Here is a 19,814-nt window from a genome sequence, read left to right as displayed (position 1 = left end):
GCCAATAAACTTGTTTACTTTGATTATAATGTCTGAATACAATTGAATGAATATTACATTCATGCTTGAGTTTGTAAGCTGTGCTATAATGCAGCTCAAACATGAAATTTTGTCTCATAATCTGAAGATTTCAGGAGACGGTCTGAATAGTTTGCATAGACGATCAACTGAGTTGGATATTATTTTAGTTAGTCAAACATAACAAATATAAACTACATATTTGAATAAATGAATAAGTTCCTTCCGTCTTTTTAAACTGTAGTGACACTTTCTCATTTACTGTTAACTAGAGACTGACCCAGCATGGTCAATTATGACTCCGCGCATATTTATGGTTCCCTGTTCTGCAGTGAACCATGGTGATCAGATTTCCTGCTGTAGAGACCTCAGATCTGAGTCTTTTTGCACAAACTCTTTGAAATTTTCCACATTTCCAAACCAGATTTTTGAAACTGAAGCAGCCAAATAACAAAGGATGAAAAGCACCCTGAGTGTGAGGACTTTAGTGCAATCACATTATTCAGTTTATCTCAAGTTTGGTGCTCAAATCAGACCAGCATACTGTCTATCTATAATTCACTCAAACATCGAGTTAAAAAAAACAGTTTAAAAGTGTTTAAAATGAAAAATTATACGATTCTGTTCACATTTTTATACCCAAATTCAAGCCAGCACAATAGACTCCTCGGAGAAGTCAGAAATTATCTGAGCATAGGATTTAACCACTAAAACTAATTTTTCTGATCAGGAATGCAAGAAAATAACTGAAATTTGGCATCCTTACAAATGTTTTATTAGGTGTTGTAAAAGAACACATTTTAAAATTAATGAAGAAAAAAATATTTTTAGTGTTACAATATTATTATTAAACAGCCTGCGTATACTGGTGGATTACTTATTAGAAAAACATAAAAATGATTTTGGTAAATACCAATACTGTTCATTTATGCCAGCTGTGGCATAAACCTTACCCAGGCTGGTGGTTTAATGAACATTGTTAAGCACCGAACTGCAAGTTTTTATGTCTTTATTTCAAAGACAAACATTTGCATGCTTTTTAAAACCGCTTAATTAATTAATAATATTAAAACATCTATAATGTCTGCCACAGATAAGCATATATAGGTATGAGAAACAAAAACAGGCCATTCAGGTTTCAAAGGATGACATTTAAAATACATTGTTTTGGAAAATTACACCAAAATGTTTTGAAGTGAGACCTGTCTGATTAGAAACCAGATTTGCAATAAAATGTATTATTTAGGAAGTATAATTTGTTATTTTTTATTTGGGATTTTTATTTCATTTTGACTTTTTATTTTTAAATTCAGTTTGGTTTCAGTTATTTTCCAGAGTGCTTATTTATTTATTTATTTTGCTTCAATTTAGTTTTTAATTGCTTGAAAATCTTTTGTTTTAGTCTTTCTAATTATGATTGTATGAAGCAATGACTGTTTTCTACAGTCATTGGTATGAAGGGCATAGAGAGGCATGCCCTTTTGAAAGCAGCTGACTGACAGTCTCAAAAACATTACCCTCAATACCAAGTGTAATAAAACTGTGATAAAACGAATAAATGCTAAATCATAAGGATATCTATATTATTATTTTATTTTTAGTGCGTTTGAAATCTATCTATCTATCTATCTATACATATATACATATATACATATATATAGATATTACATTTAGTTTTAGCAGTTTAGTTTTACTTAACTATCATAACCTTAGTAACCACTGATTTTCTTTTTAATGATAAAGCGCTGCTAGGTTTCCCCGGTAGACCTGATGATGGAGATGGAGTTTCCAGTACGCCTGCGGTTCCGGGTCCAGGTGGTTCCGATGTTGCGTCCCGCCTGCGGTGCTGGGTCCCGCCGGCGGAGGGCACACCGCTCCGGCCGCGTGTCCTGTGCGAGGCGGAAGGAGCGGCGCGCAGTGCGGCAGCAGCGTCTGGAGGCTCGGCGTGTGCGCGCTGGTTGAACGCGGAGGGAGCAGTAGGTGATGCGCAGCCACGGAGCCGGAAAGCAGACTGTTCATCAGCGAGAACCTTCTTGTGTGTGTGGAGCTGAGCAGCCCGCGGTGAGCAGGTAATAATCCGAGCTCTGTGCTCGTTAAAGGCGGCGCAAAGAGACTCTCAGTGGCTTCATTCACTCTGCGTTAGCCAACCAGTCAGCCAGCTAGCCTCCGCGCTAATGAAGCTAATGCGGCTAGCGGCGTATAGCAGCATTTACACGCTTTCTTTATTTCTGCCGGTGAGTTAAAGCACAGATTAGTGTCCACACAGGGAAGACTCAGTTAAACACCAAAGCAGCCCGTAAAAAAAGAGACCGCCTGAGGCTAACTCGACATTAAGCCTCACCTATCGCGGCCAGGTGAGCCTCCCTTTCGTATCACTTCCTGAATTCTTGAGTACTGGAGATGGGTGATTTACATAGCAGGTGACTTAGTTGCACAATGCTTTTGAATGTATCTCAGTACAACACCCAGAAACCCTTCAGGTTTTACCGAGAGTCACTCGGATGTGCGTGAATGGGAGCAGACTGTAGGTAGGAAGGACAGCAGGTAGATGGATTCCTCCAACTCCTCAGGTGATGCTTTTCCAGGGTGTAGAGTGGACTGTGGTCACGGTAGGTTCCTGCTGGGGTGCTGACGTTAAACACTGGTCTTTATGAGTCTCTCACTCCAGCCTGTGGTCTGTTCTTCTGCTGTCAGGTGTTTGGGTCGGACAGAACTGCACCTTACCGGGTCAGCACCTGCGCTGTCAGCTGGTAAATGTGACAGACCGCATCAACACATCCAGCCTCACTATGGCTCAAGACAGGGGCAAATATGACTTCTACATTGGCTTGGCGCTGGCCGTCAGCTCCAGCATCTTCATCGGAGGCAGTTTTATCCTGAAGAAGAAAGGACTTCTGAGGTTGGCGAGGAAGGGGTCCACACGGGCAGGTAGGGGTGCTTTTTTCTGAGCATCGATGCTGGTTACCCCAATCCTTGAGGGGACCCACACTTCAGTCTTCTTTTTCTGTTTGTTTGCTTGTCTGTTCCCCCCTCACAGGCACTCCCTGTGAGGGGTGTTTCCACACATGCTTATCCATTGTGACATTTCAGGCTTGTCAGGTTCTCCTCACCTGTGCAGGGTGTGTTTAAGTGTGTGTCTGCATGTTGTTTGTGTGCATGAGTCATGAACACTCTTAAATCCTAGCAATCATTAACTCCAGCGCTCTGCTCGACCTTCAGTTCACGTCCATCGCCTGACCTGCAGTCAAAGCGAGGAGTTGCATAATTCAGGTTTTGCTTACATGCAAGTGACATTGAAATGAGGAATCACGTGGAAATGAAAACTTTTCTTTTGCTTTTCAGGGCAGGGAGGTCATGCGTATCTGAAAGAGTGGCTGTGGTGGGCAGGTTTACTATCAAGTAAGTGATAACGCTGTGGCTCAAAATGAAATGAGATCATTCAGATGCAGGTGTAGCAGACATTCTCCAGAGTTGGTGCATAACATATTTGCATATGTTGAGGTCACATGTGGTTTCAGGAGCTGGTATTTGTCTTTGTGGATGCACCACCTGGGCTCATGCTGATTGCTGATGCTGTTTGAAGGAGACCTGCTGCTGTTGTTATTTTGACACATTCAGGACTTCTTTTGCGTCTCCTTCACTTTTGTTATCGTTACAGAAAAGCTCAGAATTGGTCTTTGGCAGATTGAGCTGAAGAAAACCTGCCCAGATTTATTCTTTCTTACTTATTTAATTCCATTCTCTTGAATGACAATTCAAATTCAAGGAAGAACTTTTTTTTTTAATATTAGATATTTAAGTTCTCCAAGGACTGATTAACCATGTTAAGTAATCACGATCTCAGTCTTACACTTGATTTTAAAGCAAACCTTGTTTTTTTTCTCTCTCTTGTCATCCTTTTCCAGTGGTGGATGTTCATATTAAACATGTCCAAAGTTTCTAATGATGAGCTCAGTGTATTTACAATAATCCTTCAAAGCTCAGACTGCTCCAAACACTCAGTTTATCACAGATTTGTTTCCTACTCTGGGATCAGAAAGTCTCCTTAAAGGGGCTGAAACGGCTTATTTCAGGCAGTCGATGAAGTCTGACTACACAAGTGAGATAAATTAGGATTATTTTGAACTGTGAATCATGCAGGGCTACTCTAGGAAAGTCCAAAAATAAAAACAAGGACCTGGGAATGAACGAAAGTGTTTGGTAATAACAAATGAGCTAAATGTAATCTCATTGTTGAATCAGATGGTATATTGGTGCATGTATTTCATTATTACAGATGTAATAATCCAGCTTCATCTCGCTAGCTTTAAGATATTTTGTCACTGTCCCATTGTCAAACCTTTCTTTCTCTACTACCTCTGTTGCAAAATGCCCTAAACCTCAGATAGTATTACAGTGTTTGCATGTCTCTGTCACAGGACAGTTCTACTTTCCTTCATGTGTGGAAATAACTGTCTGTTAACCTTTTGCAGTGGGGGCTGGGGAAGCGGCCAACTTCGCCGCGTACGCCTTTGCTCCTGCAACGCTAGTCACACCGCTGGGAGCCCTGAGCGTGCTCGTCAGGTACTGATGAGTGCATGTGTCTCATCCACCTCAATGTTTTGATTGTGTAAGAGTGTGTGTGACCTGAAATGAATTTATTTATTTATTTATTTTTGGTCGCAGCGCCGTGCTGTCGTCATACTTCCTGACGGAACGGTTAAACCTGCACGGGAAGCTTGGCTGTCTGCTCAGTATCCTGGGCTCCACCACCATGGTCATTCACGCGCCGAAGGAAGAGGAGATCAGCAGCCTCGAGGAGATGGCGGCCAAGCTGGTTGACCCAGGTACAGAAAAAAATTCTTCTCTGTAGATCGTGTCTACAGATATTTCCTCCAAATATTCATCTTTGCTTCACAAAACATGATCATGCCTTACATGCAAAAGGTCTCAGGTTCGATTCCTGAAGGCAGCACAAACCCAGCTTCAGGGGATCACAAGCCACTATACTCCCAACACCGGTCCCGGGCACTAACAGAGATCTGCAGATTTTCACTGATCAATACAATGTACAAAAAAAAAACAAAAACGCAAGTTGATCTTTCAGGAAACTTGTTATCCTATTTTGCATCGTTCTTCTGTTTCACTGAGGAAACTGGCTCCAGGCAATCAGGTGGAAGAAATGTTCAGTTTCTTTGTTTACCAGCAGCAGGTTTCAGTGAACCCCACCCTCTGAACAACTAAAGCGTGTATTTTCACTTTTGTGAAAGCGCATTCAGCAGATGCTACAGTGGGGCAAAAAAGTATTTAGTCAGCCACCGATTGTGCAAGTTCCCCCACCTAAAATGATGACAGAGGTCAGTAATTTGCACCAGAGGTACACTTCAACTGTGAGAGACAGAATGTGAAAAAAAAAATCCATGAATCCACATGGTAGGATTTGTAAAGAATTTATTCGTAAATCAGGGTGGAAAATAAGTATTTAGTCAATAACAAAAATACAACTCAATACTTTGTAACATAACCTTTGTTGGCAATAACAGAGGTCAAACGTTTACTATACGCCGAGCAACACGGACTTTCAACTCCCGCCACAGATTTTCTATGGGGTTGAGGTCTGGAGACTGGCTAGGCCACTCCAGGACTTTCAAATGCTTCTTACGGAGCCACTCCTTTGTTGCCCGGGCGGTGTGTTTTGGATCATTGTCATGTTGGAAGATCCAGCCTCGTTTCATCTTCAAAGTTCTCACTGATGGAAGGAGGTTTTGGCTCAAAATCTCACGATACATGGCCCCATTCATTCTGTCCTTAACACGGATCAGTCGTCCTGTCCTCTTGGCAGAAAAACAGCCCCATAGCATGATGTTTCCACCCCCATGCTTCACAGTAGGTATGGTGTTCTTGGGATGCAACTCAGTATTCTTCTTCCTCCAAACACGACGAGTTGAGTTTATACCAAAAAGTTCTACTTTGGTTTCATCTGACCACATGACATTCTCCCAATCCTCTGCTGTATCATCCATGTGCTCTCTGGCAAACTTCAGACGGGCCTGGACATGCACTGGCTTCAGCAGCGGAACACGTCTGGCACTGCGGGATTTGATTCCCTGCCGTTGTAGTGTGTTACTGATGGTGACCTTTGTTACTTTGGTCCCAGCTCTCTGCAGGTCATTCACCAGGTCCCCCCGTGTGGTTCTGGGATCTTTGCTCACCGTTCTCATGATCATTTTGACCCCACGGGATGAGATCTTGCGTGGAGCCCCAGATCGAGGGAGATTATCAGTGGTCTTGTATGTCTTCCATTTTCTGATGATTGCTCCCACAGTTGATTTTTTCACACCAAGCTGCTTGCCTATTGTAGATTCACTCTTCCCAGTCTGGTGCAGGTCTACAATACTTTTCCTGGTGTCCTTCGAAAGCTCTTTGGTCTTGGCCATGGCGGAGTTTGGAGTCTGACTGTTTGAGGCTGTGGACAGGTGTCTTTTATACAGATGATGAGTTCAAACAGGTGCCATTCATACAGGTAACGAGTGGGGGACAGAAAAGCTTCTTACAGAAGACGTTACAGGTCTGTGAGAGCCAGAGATTTTCCTTGTTTGAGGTGACCAAATACTTATTTTCCACCCTGATTTACGAATAAATTCTTTACAAATCCTACCATGTGGATTCATGGATTTTTTTTTTCACATTCTGTCTCTCACAGTTGAAGTGTACCTCTGGTGCAAATTACTGACCTCTGTCATCATTTTAAGTGGGGGAACTTGCACAATCGGTGGCTGACTAAATACTTTTTTGCCCCACTGTATATTTGGAATATTTTCATTTCCATCAGACAGGAAATGGAAGCTGGAATTTACCTGCGATAACTCAGGAATTGTTTGAGTCACTTTCTGTTGTTGTAACACAAAGTTCACATCTGAAGCAAAAAAGTATTTAGTATCCACTGTTAGTTTCATTGTTAGCATTACTCTTTCTGATTATTTGAATGTGGAGAATATTTGGTCAGGAGCAAGATCCAATCTTTATAATACAAATCTAACACTTCCTGACTTAAGAGTCATGTGAGAATAACAGGTCATGGAAAAACTTTAAAATAACTGAAACAATAATGTAATCTCTTTATTTCAGCTGGTTAAGATGTTTCTTTCTGCGAGTACTTTTAGTTATCTAACTACTCTCATATGAACAAATGTGTTAATATGCAAAATATGAGGGAAATAAATCTGTTTCTATGGTTTTGAAAAGCTAAACTTGTGTCATTCTGCTTCAGTCGATTTGTTTTAGCTCAAAGACGATGTGAAAAAAACCTCACAAAACAGACTCCTGCTCTCTGGAAGTAAAAAAAAAAAAAAAAAAGATTTGTGTGTCACACGTTAAAGTTGGAAGGGCTACATTAATTTTAACTGTTAAACGTTTGTATGTTCTCCCTGTGTGTGCATGGGTTCTCTCTGGGTACTCGGTGGGGTTGGGTTAATGATTCTAAATTGCCCATATGTGTGAATGTGAGTGTAAATTGTCTCTCCATTAGTCCAGTGACAGAGTGGCAACCTGGCCTAGGTGTACACATTATGGCAGCTGGGATCAGCCCCCTGCAACCCGGAATTAGATAAGATTGGATTTATTGAAGTGATGGTTTGCAGATGCTTATTTTCTTGAAATGCTCCCCGTCCCACCTCTTCTCCTTTTCTTTCTCAGGGTTCCTTGTCTTTGCCACCCTCGTCATCATCGTTGCACTCATCTTCATATTTGTTGTGGGTCCCCGCCACGGCCAGACCAACATCCTAGTCTACATCACCATCTGCTCGGTAATCGGAGCACTCTCTGTGTCCTGTGTGAAAGGACTGGGCATCGCCATCAAGGAAGCGATCGCCGGGACGAGCGTGGTGAAAAACCCGCTGGCGTGGATCCTGCTCCTGGGTCTAGTGGGCTGTGTGAGCACGCAAATCAACTACCTGAACAAAGCTCTGGACATTTTCAACACCTCCCTGGTAACGCCAATCTACTACGTGTTCTTCACCACGTCCGTGCTCACCTGCTCTGCCATCCTCTTCAAAGAGTGGGAGCACATGGGAGCGGACGATGTCATCGGTACACTCAGTGGCTTCCTCACAATCATCGTGGGCATCTTCCTGCTCCACGCCTTTAAAGACGTTAGCGTGAGCCTGGCCACGCTCGCGGTGTCCATGCGGAAGGAAGAACGAGCGTTTCCCACAGCCAACGGCATAGCATCTCACACCGCCTACGAACTGCTGGATGAGAAGTCGGCCGGAGACTTGGAGGAGCGAGACACGGCTTCGCATTTCGACAGCGTCTCCAGAAGGAATGGCACGATGACGTCCTTGCTGGATCACTAAGGACCTCCCTATTCCAGAAGACTCGGCCACGGCTCTGATGTAGACGTGGAGCGCGAGAATGAGACAATCAGCGATCCGGGGCGTAAACAGACCAGTGGATTGTAGTTAATGTTTTAATTTGCCTTACTTTTCTTGGAATATGGCTCATATTCATCTCTAGTTAAACTTAATTTCATTCCTGTGTAGCGCTGTAAATAAGTTTTATAAAAAGGTTTTATGGACATGCACCGACTTCCTTTCTATGAATCAGATGAAGTTTTAATATATATATATAAATATATATATACTTTATGAAGTCCTGCTGACAATGACTACATTTGATAGGACGTTCTATGATTTGAGTTGTCGTCATACTTGAAGGTAACGGCAGTTAATGTTGGGAGTTCTGAACTTTTTCTTTGCAGTTTTTACATTAAAAGCTTGACACAAACCAACATTTGTTACATATTTATTGAATTAAATGATTAAAACATAAGGCACAGTGAATAAATGCTGAACATGAGCTTGAGCTCTGTTACTTCAGTTCCACTTAAAATGTTTAGCATGCAAGTTGAACAGTGTAGAAAATATAAATTTACCATCACCCACACTTAAAATAGATTAATGCTCACCCTCAAACACCCGCCACCGCAAACCCTTAAATACGTCAGATAAAAACTACTTCCTCTCTCTGATCTACTTCTGTCTGCAAGTATAAAACAAAGAATATCCAAAAAGGGGAAATATTCTTTTCTGATAAGGCACAAATGAATACAAAAAAGAAAAAGTGGCCCAACTTCTGACACATGATGGTCCTCAGACCTAAAGGGCGATATTCGTGGTGATGCGGACAGTGTTTGAAACTTCACGCTGGTCCACAGTGTCGACGGCCGCCTCAGCTGCTGGCGAGCGACTGGTGTATCGGAGGCTGGAAGCATCGCACGTGCTCGACCGGCATGTTCTCGCCGTCGCCAGACTTCATGTACTTGTTCAGGATGGCGAAGATCTCGTTGTTGAGGACTTGGAATCTACGGATTCTGTCCACCATCTTCTTTAGAGGCTGAAAGGGAGACAAACACGGGAATGAGCTCAGAACAGGTCCCACTTAATCACATTGCTGCTTTTATGTCAGATCCTATTTCACTGGTGAACGTTTATTTTAAACGTGGCCACAGTTTCTAATAGCACATAAAGCCAACAGCTCAGACTGTGCTAAACGCTCAGTGTTACACAGTTTTTCCAACTCTCCATTCTGAGGTCACAGAGAGAGCAGGGTGTATTTATAGTACCGTAGGTCAGCCCTGAAGTTGACAACACAATAATTCCCAACATTATTTTTCTTAACCCCCCCTACGGGCTTTTGGATCATCACAGGAAATAACAGTTTGTGATACGTTTTAGCCAGATAAATTTTCTCTGCAGTTTCTCAAGAGTATTTGCATCAGTTGCATTTAAAAAAAAACAACAAAAAAACCCCTGAACTTCAGACATAAACATTGCAGTCGTGGTGGCCATCAATGCCTCTGAGCTTGTGCATTTGGTGGGTTGGAGTTTGCCTGACATCTTCTGCAGTCTCATTTAGTGGCTTGTTGTAGAACATGAGGATGTTCTGAATGAGCAACTTCAGGAAAAAATGCCAACTCTTTCTTGGGCTTTAGGATTTATTTCTGTGGAACTACAGAAAAGCCCTGCTGACCTGCTGTTTAAACCTTCTGTTTATCTGGGACAGCCAATTATAAAAAGCTCCCATAAAGGGGGAGGAGCTATAAGAGCCTGTTTGATATTTGGTGTTTCCAAATGGCAGTGGAAGAACAGGAAATTGTATGCAATTGTGTATAAAACAGCTTATTATGAACTTTAACAGTGTTTCAGTTCAATCTGAGGATCCAGCTGGGAGATGTGAGCTGAGCACCAAGAAAACGGGACAGTTAGCCAGGCTCATTTCAAGGTTAAATCCAGCTCCCGGCAGTTCTAAAACAAACTCATCTGCTTAATCCACACAAACGCTGAAGAGTGTAACATCGCGGAGGGTTACCTGCAGCGACTATCTGACGACTTCAGAACCTCATTCTGTGTTTTCATGTGCAGCCACGCTGATTAGCTTTCCCCCCCCCCCATGTACTCAGTGAAACCTGTGGGTTTGGTTCTCAGTGACCTACTTATCTGCCCATGAATGCATCACAATGTTGCTGGGTCAGTGTTGCCAACGCACAATACTCAACAAAGAGTTCATCAACAATCACGGAAAACAAAACGCAACAAAAATTCCTGAGAGGCAGGTAAGCTCCTAGCAAACAGAACCATCACGCCCATTTCTCTTTCATCGTCCTACACTTCACTCCCAACTGATTCAAAACTCTTTCATAGTCCGTGAGGGAAACCCCCCCCCCCCCCAAAAAAAACAAAAAACAGTCCATTTATGATTCAGTGGGTCACGCTGAAGCCTTTTGTGCTCTTTGCTACATTCTGAGGGGATACACTCAGTAACAGATTTCAACATAAATTATTCAAGTATTTTTTTTTGACAGAAATCCGAGTTCTGATTTCAACTTCCCTGCGCTGCCTCCGCAAGGACCAGAGTGCTGCAAAACTGAAGAAAATGAACACCTGAAGCCGCTCTTGTGATCGCCGACACGCTTGTGCTCATGAAGCAGAAGGACGGACGTCTGCAGCTTCACGCTGAGCTGTATTTAGCTTTCTGTTAGCAGTGAAATTCATAATTCATAATTTTGGACTCAAAGCAGAAACACAGCATTAGAAAACAAAAACAACAGTTCAGTGTGGTTTGCTCTCAGTAATGTACGAAGTTACTTTAACTGTTGCAGTCTCACACCTGAGACGGATCTTGTTTAGTGACTTTAAACGCTGCGACGTTATTGGCTGCTCCACGACAAAAATTAGAGGTGGAGGATCTGAAACTCATCAAGCTCATCTTTCATGCTTCATTACCAGTTCTTACTGTGGTTTTTTACAAAGTATTTATAGAAAAGTATCACTTATTTACAGAGGTTAAAAAAGGAATATAGCTTTTTAAATCTGAGTCTCATATGATCTGGTGTGACTGAAGCCAGATTACATCATTATCAACACCCTAAAGGCTACAAAACGACAACAAACAGAAGTCATGTGAACCTAAACTCACCTTGATAAATTCCATACGGGTCATAATCTTTATTAACTTTGCACGTCACGTCACGCAGGGCGCCATCAGCAGATTTTATTATCTAATGTTCAGAGTTCAGCCGTGCGTTTAACAGCCTGTTGTTGAGGTTTCAAATCATATCAGCAGGTTATGGCATGAAGCAGAAAAGTCAATCACATTTTCTTGATGTGTGTCAAAAATAATAATTAAAAATGAATAAAAAAATCTAACTGAATTGAAGACATACGCAGGTCTTTACTTATATTCTTGGTACATTTGCTATTTGAGATGGTGTGCTCATTATTTTGGATGCAGTAACTGGTGGAGATGCTCGGGGACGTCAGGTGAGGGAAGATGCGTTAAATCTGCACCTTATGTATGCTGTATTTAACAGCCGTGCTCATGTCTTTCAAACTCACCACGCTCTTGATGATCTCATCCTTCCCGTCGTGCTTCTGCACCTTGAGGAGGTGGTAGCTGAAGTCAAGGATGTCAAAGCGTCTCTGCTGTCCCAGCAGGGCGATTATCATGCAGCCTGCCCAGTGGAGGCCGTCTCCAAAGCACTGCCTGGAGGACAGGAAGAGGGTGTGTCAGTAAATATTAGGTGAGAGGAAGCGTGTGCGTGTTTGTGTTCGGCCACACTCACTCCACTGTGAACTCGTGGGCTCCCACAGGAATGCAGTACACAAACTGCATGGCGCTCCAGAGGCGGTGGAACTCCACACACTCGTCCACGTGCATCACGCCGTTGCTGGGCAACGGCCCACGCCACACAGGGTCCTCCAGGAAGCCTCGCACACGTGTGAGGATAACCTCAAACATGGACAGACCGCAACACAGGCGCTCTTTGGTCAATAGGTCGCCCTCACGAGCGATGGCTATTTGCTGAAAGAGAAGTAAAAGCATTCAAAAGATCGTCTACCGGTCAGCATCCTCCATAAGTGTCACATGACACAGGAGCAACTGTAGCTTATCTCTGTCTTAATGGTGTGTTCAGAGGGAAACAAAATAAGTTGGTTTATTGCCTGATGTCATCCTCAGGATAAAGTCCACACGATGAAACACATTTATATGGCAGCAAATTTGTTCATGAAGTCTTCCTGGAGAATTTATTTAAGTTCTGAAGATGTTTTAACTCCAGCTCTCAGCTGTACTGAGAAGAAAGTAGTTTCCTCATTGGTTGTTAGAGACAAACATCAGCTGGTTTTGAATTTGCCCTGAAACACTCCAGCATTTGTATTTACATAACTAACCCGAGGGAAAGTGAACACACCATCCGACGGCTCTTACCTGTGGTGTGCCGAGGCGTTCTATCAGGGGAACCATATGCAGCGCCGTGTATTTGGCCTCCAAGCGCTTCATCTTGGCGTCGAGGCGCTCCCCCTCTACACAGACAGACAAAGAAATGCATGAAGTTTAAGTTGAGGATTGTCAACCAGTGGAAATTTGTTCTTAAGAAAGAGGTTTAAAAAAATAAAAAAATAAAAGCTTACAAGAAATAGAAAATTCAGACTAAGAAAGGAAAAAAGTGAAAATGTGCCAAAACGCAGTCCGACAGAGTTGTTACTTGTATAACAAAAAAAAATTAAATAAAACAAAAACTTCTCACAATCAGCTGTTTTGTTTCTACATTAACTTTAGTAAATTTAATGAAGCCTGCCAGAATTTGACCTTCATATTAAGATTTTTCCAGATTACCAGGTCCTGGAAATACACAGGTTGTGTAACGGAGCTTTATGACACCAGCAAGAAAGGCAAAAAAAAAAAAAAAAAAGAAAAAGAAAAAGTGTGATCAACATCAAGTGGAAAGTAAATGCACAAACCGCACCTTCGTGCATGGGCTTACTCATACTGAACATTTAAAATAAAACATTAATGGAAAAATATTATCACACAGATGGAACCACAGTTAGAAGATGAGCTTTTTATGAGCAACCACCGATGATTCATCAGAAACGGATCAAACATCCAGGGTACCCTGTGGCCGTTTATGCTCCTCTACGTCACAGACGTTAAACTGCTACAGCTTATTCAAACTACGATTTACAGAGAAAAACAAAATCGCGCCGAGCAAAAATCGGATTTTGTCATCGATTTTGACACGAGTTGGGTATAAAATTTATTTGGTTGCAGTTCATGTAAACAGACAGTAAATGTGTTTTTCAGCTCTTAAAATTTCTTCTGGATATTTCTGAATTATGAGGGTTTAAAAAGATGTTGGAAAAAGAAAATTAAGAATGTGCCAAATTTCTATTAAGCCCCAATGAAAGTCTGGAAATATTCAGAGAATGAAGGTAAAATTTTGCTTGCCTGGAATAAGCTAAAGTTATTGTAAACATCAAAAGAAAAAAAAAATTGAGATGAGAGGCACAGATCGAGTTTGTTATTAATAGAAAATCAAACGCACACATGATGGCTACAGCATCCAGTTTGGGTTTATAAAATTTTAAATTTATGGGATTTTAATATTTAAAAACAATCATAAAAATTAGCAATATTTTCAGCCAGAACAAGATGCAACCTCTACAATGTTCTGCAACCCATGAAAACATATCAGTAAACCACAGTATGGCACGCTGGTGTCTCTGACACACACACACACACACACACGCATGCACACCTGCTGCAGATAATGCTGCGCTGGAATAACTGACTCTCTGTAATCCCGGCTGAAAACCGTACCCAACAAAAGCACTCTTGACTCCCGCTGAACTAATGTTTGCTAGAACACAGCACCCAGCTGTTTTCAAAATTGTTAAGCTTTTCCTAAAACAATACTTTAATGATGGAAAACAACTGAGTGCTGCATCTCAGCATCTCACCCTTGAGCGACGGGAAAAACCAAGGAGGAAATTTACATGGAAAGGTTTCGTTTTTTCAGCTGGTTAATGAGTCTCATTGTTCCCTTTCAGTCGATTCACTCGGTACAACACATAAGTATGGGATATCACGCCCTCGCGTGTCCTGGCTGAAGAAACCTTTATTCACGCCTTTACGGCAGATGACGTGTGATGACACGCGCAAGGCCCCGCCCGCACATATAGCCGCTGCCATCACCGTCATCCCTCAGTTCTTACGCTCTTCACCTCGCTGAGAACACCTCTGCTGAGTTGGGCTAGCTAGCTACTGCTAGTTAGCTCCGTTGTCTGCCAACTTGAACCTAGCTTAACTGCCCCTGTTGGTGTTAGCCTCCACCGCCCAGCTGGTGCGTAGGCTGCCCGCGGAGCGCTATTTTCAAGTTTTTCTTGTGCAGCGTTTCGCTTTGCGTTTTGGGAATGGACTCCAAACCGAAGCGAGCAAAGCAGAAATCTTCTGTTCGCCCCTGTCCTCAGGGATGTGGTTTCTCTTTGCACGACAGCGACCAGCACGATGCCTGCCCTGTCTGCCTGGGGATCGTCCACGCTAGGAGAGCGTTGACGGAGCCCGAAGCTTGTGCATTTTGTCGCCAGCTCCGACGCTTGACCCTGGAAAGACGGGTGACGTTTGTGGAAAGAGTGCTGGGACGCTCGGCTGTCGCACGGCATGACCCTCTTCTTTCCGAGTCTGGAGCCCCGGCTTCGTCCGAGTCCGAAGACGAAAATTTTCAGGTCGATGTCCCCGCGATTAGCTGGGCTGACCACATGGAATACGTTGACGGGTTAGCCGATGACGGACCGGAACCATGCAGGAGCGCTGACGGGCTTCAGCCTGGGTTGAAGCCCGCCAGCGCTCCCCAGGAAGACGATGACGTGCTGGACATCGGCCTGGACATCCATGGTTTGTCGGAGGATGAGCAGGAGAGCTCATTGTCGACCCAATATGCCGCCGCTGCTGCGCCGGTCGGCCACGATGACACCTCTCTTTTCTCCCTGTTTCGCCGTGCCGCTGAGAAGCTGCAGGTGGACTGGCCCTCTCCTCCACCAGCTCGGAAGCCGTCGCGGTTTGCGGGTTTTTTACTTCCACCGGAGCCCGCAACGGCCAAAAACTGCCTCCCCATGTTCCCAGACTTTCTCTGCGAGCTAACAGCGTCATGGGACAAACCTCTGTCTACCCGCGTCACTGTGCCCGGCTATGGACAGTACATGGAATTGGACGGCGCCGAGGGAGCTGGTTTAGCTAACCCACCCCCTATGGAGCCGTCTCTGGCTGCTTATCTGGCCCCGTCCCGTAACCATGGTGTCGGTGGCCCCGCAACTCTGCCGTCCAAGCACTGCAGATTCTCGGCCTCGCAGCTGGAGAAGATTTATCGGGCTCAGGCCGGCACCGCTCGAGCCATGAGCTCCGTCACCATGCTCCAGACGTACCAAGCAATGTGCCTGGCGGAGCTTGGATCGCTGGTTCCGGAGGACAGCCCGCTGTCACCTCTTCTTAACGAGGTTAGAGTCACCACGGATTACATCCTCCGTGCGTCTCGCTGTGCAGCGCTCTCCCTGGGCAGAGGGATGGCTTCGACAGTGGTGGCGCAGAGGCACCTGTGGCTGACCCTCTCCGACGTCCCTGATAGAGACAGAGCTGTGTATCTGGACGCACCAGTGTCTGCGGCTGGGTTATTCGGACATTCACTTGAAGCCATTCAGGCTAGATTCGATCTGAGGAAGAAGCAGACGGAAGCTCTGCGCGACATCATCCCCAGACGCCAGCCCCAGCCCACTGCTAGCTCTCACAGGCCCGCCGCTCCTCTGACAGCTGGCAAGAGACCGGCGCCCACTGCTGGAGTGGGAGGGCCGCCGGCGAGAGCACGTACTCCGGCCCGAGCTCCACGCCAGTCGGCCTGGGGCAAAGGCCCTCCCCCGGGCCCCCGACGGGACCCGACGCCCAGGAGGAAGAAGCCTCAGCCCTCCTAGCTGTGATTGCGAGTGGGGAAGGGATCCGGCAGCAGGGAGACGCTGCTCTTACCCCTCTGTTGCCGCACAAGAGGTGCCGCTTAAGTTCTGTTCAGGTTGTCAGCCCCAGAAGGCGCTGCACTTCCCTATCGCGGTCTCCCAAGCACATAACCCCTGCACACGGTTCAGATGTGTTGAATGTTCAAGCGACCACATCGAGTGTTCCCGCTGTTTTTCATTGTTATGCCCCGGAAAAGGTGCACCCAACAAAATGTATAAATGTACATGTTCCCATGTTGCAATCAATAAAGAGTGTTGTTTACTCTCAAACAATCTCAAATGCTCAACCTGCAGGCGAAATGAGCCAGGTCAGGCAGGGGATGCAGTCCCCTGCAGACACACTGGGGGGCGACGGCGCCCCGCCGTCAGTGCTGCAGGCCAGTCGGCTGGCTGCTCACTTCCCTCAGTGGCGCGCTTGCGCCCCCTCTCCGTGGGTGCTGCAAACCGTTGCCATGGGTTACCGGTTGCAGTTCCGGGTCAAGCCGCCTCGTTTCCAAAGAGTCGTGAACACGATTGTCAACCCCGAGGCAGCCTTGGTACTCAGAGAGGAAATACAGGCGCTATTACAGAAGAGAGCAATACGGGTGGTCCCCGCTTCGGAGACGGACAAAGGTTGGTACAGCCGTTATTTTGTCATTCCGAAGAAAGGGGGAGGGCTTCGTCCCATCCTCGACCTGCGAGTCTTGAACACGTACCTGCGAACGTACAGGTTCAAGATGCTAACGCTCAGACAGCTCCTGAGTGCAGTCGGCCCGGGAGATTGGTTTGCGACAATCGATCTAACAGATGCTTATTTTCATGTCGCTATACACCCGAAACACAGGCAGTTTCTGAGGTTTGCATTCGAGGGCGTAGCCTACGAATACCTAGTGCTGCCGTTCGGGCTGTCGCTCGCTCCCCGCACCTTTACGAAATGTGCCGAGGCAGCGCTAGCGCCCCTCAGGAAGAGGGGCATCCGCATCTTAGCCTACCTGGACGACTGGGCTCTCGTGGCTTGCTCCAGAGAACAGGCGGAGACGCAGCTGTCGCGGGTTCTGTCACACATTCAGACACTGGGGTTCTCTGTGAACTTTCAGAAGAGCTCGCTAATCCCAGGTCAACAGATCGCTTTTCTCGGTCTGGAAATATGCTCTCTTTCCAGCCGCGCACGGTTGTCAGAGCACAGAGTGGCCGCGTTTCATCGCTGCCTCGCTCAATTTCAGCGGGGACGCAGACTGCGTTTCCAGACGATATTGCGCTTGTTGGGCATGATGGCATCTATGATCGCCGTAGTGCCGCTTGGGCTGTTGAAAATGAGAGCGTTTCAACGCTGGACTCTCTCTCACCGTTTGTGTGCTTCGCGTCACCTCCGGAGGAGGCTGCCGGTAACTGCGTCTTGCATGCTAGCTCTCCGTCCTTGGAGGGAGCCCGGGCTACTGCACCAGGGCTCTCGGATTGGGAGGGTGTTGTTTCGCAAGGTGGTGTCCACAGATGCTTCCCTAAGTGGGTGGGGAGCGCTGTGCGAGGGTGCGTCGGTGAGAGGGATCTGGTCCGCGGCTCAGCGCCAGCTGCACATCAACCACTTAGAGCTGTTAGCAGTGTTCTTAGCTCTAAAGCGTTTCCGTCCAGTCCTGCAGGGCCAGCATGTCTTAGTCAGGACGGACAATTCAACAGTGGTGTCTTATATAAACAGGCAGGGAGGAACACGCTCTCTTCCCCTGTTGCAGCTGTCTCGCTCTCTGCTGTTATGGTGCAGTGTTCATTTTCTGACTCTAAGAGCCACCCATGTCCCGGGCCACCTGAACCTGGGGCCGGACCTTCTCTCCAGGGGGGGTCCTCTGGTGAGAGAATGGAGGTTACACCCTTCAATGGTGGCTCAGATTTGGGATCTATTTGGCGAGGCGCAAATGGATCTTTTTGCTTCCAGGGTGAATGCTCACTGCCCCCTGTACTTCTCCATAATCGACCACGATGCACCCTTGGGCTTGGACGCGCTAGCGCACCAATGGCCAGACGTGCTCCTGTATGCATTTCCCCCAGTGGAAATGATATCTCCAATTCTGGAGAGGGTGCGTCGGCATTCCCTCTCTCTGATCCTGGTGGCCCCTTGGTGGCCCGCGAAGTCGTGGTATGCAGAAATAATCAGCCTGCTTGCAGCAAGTCCTTGGCAGCTTCCTCTCCGCAGGGATCTCCTCTCTCAGGCGGGGGGGGAAGTGTTTCATCCGCGCCCGGATCTGTGGCACCTTCATGCTTACCTGCTGAGAGGTTAAACTTGGTTGCTAAGGGTCTGCCGCCTAGTGTGGTAGCGACGATTCAGAGCGCCAGGGCCTCGTCTACTAGAGGCTTGTACGCTTACAAATGGCGAGCCTTCGAGCGATGGTGCCAGGGCCGCCACACTCTCCCATTTCAGTGCTCTATTGTGGATGTTTTGACATTCCTGCAGGAGCTGTTGGATAAAGGCCTTTCGTTTTCGACGATCAAGGTTTATTTAGCGGCTATATCTGCTTGTCATATCGGTTTTGACGGGGTGACACCAGGTGCGCATCCCCTCGCCGTGCGTTTTCTGAAAGGGGTTCGCCGGCTGAGGCCCGTGCTTAAGTCCAGTGTCCCGGCTTGGGACTTGTCTTTGGTGCTGGAGGCCCTTTGTGGCCCTCCGTTTGAACCCGTTGAGTCGGTAGATATGAAACTTCTTTCGTATAAGACCGCATTACTTCTCGCTTTGGCCTCGGCGAAGCGAGTGGGGGACCTTCATGCGCTGTCTGTGCATCCTGCCTGCACACAGTTTTCTCCTGATGGCCGCAAGGTCGTATTGCGTCCGAATGCCGCCTATCTTCCCAAGGTCATGCCTGCATCTTATAGTTCAATGGAGTTTGAGTTGCTGAGCTTTTGCTCCCCTCCTTTTGAATCTGAGGAGCAGAGGAGGGTGCATTCTCTTTGTCCGGTGCGTGCGCTACGCACCTACATTGAGCGCACTCGGGATGTGCGTTTGTGTGACCAGTTGTTTGTCTGCTTCGCTAATCCAAATAGAGGTAGAGCTCTGTCCAGACAGAGGCTGTCCCACTGGATTGTAGAGGCTATCTCGCTGGCATACAGCACCGGAGGTTTTGCGTTGCCCCACGGGGTGGGAGCTCATTCCACCAGGGGGATGGCGACCTCATGGGCTCTTTTTAGAGGGGTGCCTGTGGCTGATATTTGTGCAGCGGCTAATTGGGCGTCGCCGCACACTTTTGTGCGGTTTTATCGGTTGGACGTTACAGCCCCTTCGGTGGCTCATGCTGTCCTTTCTGCTGGGTCTACCACTCACTAAGGATGTGGTGGTCCCGTTCCGGTTCGGTGGCTGCTCTGCGGGGCGTGTATATAGGTCCCATACTTATGTGTTGTACCGAGTGAATCGACTGAAAGGGAACGATTAGTTATGTCTATAACTTCTGTTCCCTGAAGGAGAGGAACGAGGTACAACACAGGGTGGCCCCACTGAGCAGTTGGCTCGGTGAAGAGCGG

The 19,814-nt window shown here is 46.2% G+C and overlaps 2 protein-coding genes across 5 annotated transcripts in view; one reads left to right on the top strand and one right to left on the bottom strand.

Annotated features, from left to right (window-relative positions):
* The first annotated feature begins 1,882 nt into the window (after positions 1-1,882).
* nipa2 (NIPA magnesium transporter 2) lies at positions 1,883-8,785 on the top strand. Of its 3 annotated transcripts, none has more exons than XM_026157662.2 (6): positions 1,883-2,087; positions 2,713-2,946; positions 3,361-3,417; positions 4,491-4,581; positions 4,684-4,844; positions 7,693-8,785. In XM_026157662.2, the coding sequence occupies exons 2-6, from the start codon at positions 2,808-2,810 to the stop codon at positions 8,349-8,351; spliced, it is 1,107 nt and encodes a 368-aa protein (XP_026013447.1). In that variant the 5' UTR covers positions 1,883-2,087; positions 2,713-2,807; the 3' UTR covers positions 8,352-8,785. The 3 variants fall into 3 exon arrangements, with proteins under 3 accessions (XP_026013447.1, XP_026013448.1, XP_026013446.1); XM_026157663.2 differs by lacking the exon at positions 1,883-2,087 and adding an exon at positions 2,349-2,372; XM_026157661.2 differs by lacking the exon at positions 1,883-2,087 and adding an exon at positions 2,469-2,627.
* cyfip1 (cytoplasmic FMR1 interacting protein 1) overlaps positions 8,784-19,814 on the bottom strand; it is a 46,131-nt gene continuing 35,100 nt past the window's right edge. For both annotated transcript variants that reach the window (XM_026157659.2, XM_026157660.2), the window contains exons 28-31: positions 12,763-12,857; positions 12,119-12,357; positions 11,892-12,039; positions 8,784-9,390 (exon numbers count right to left, since the gene is read on the bottom strand). In XM_026157659.2, coding sequence (XP_026013444.2) covers positions 9,226-9,390; positions 11,892-12,039; positions 12,119-12,357; positions 12,763-12,857 — 647 coding nt within the window. In that variant the 3' untranslated portion in view covers positions 8,784-9,225. The remainder of the gene's footprint in view (positions 9,391-11,891; positions 12,040-12,118; positions 12,358-12,762; positions 12,858-19,814) is intronic.

This window comes from Astatotilapia calliptera, chromosome 23 (genome assembly GCF_964374335.1).
Source record: "Astatotilapia calliptera chromosome 23, fAstCal68.1, whole genome shotgun sequence".
Classification (NCBI taxonomy): Eukaryota; Metazoa; Chordata; class Actinopteri; order Cichliformes; family Cichlidae; genus Astatotilapia; species Astatotilapia calliptera.
The sequence above is the reverse complement of the archived record's forward strand: the minus strand, read 5'-3'. Positions and strand labels throughout refer to the sequence as shown.

Bases quoted from the DNA above. Each gene is read 5' to 3' on its own strand.
- nipa2 (XM_026157661.2), top strand. From the start codon at position 2,567: ATGGATTCCTCCAACTCCTCAGGTGATGCTTTTCCAGGGTGTAGAGTG. The intron at 2,947-3,360 runs GTAGGGGTGCTT...TTTGCTTTTCAG, and splicing joins GAAGGGGTCCACACGGGCAG to GGCAGGGAGGTCATGCGTAT. The intron at 3,418-4,490 runs GTAAGTGATAAC...AACCTTTTGCAG, and splicing joins GTGGGCAGGTTTACTATCAA to TGGGGGCTGGGGAAGCGGCC.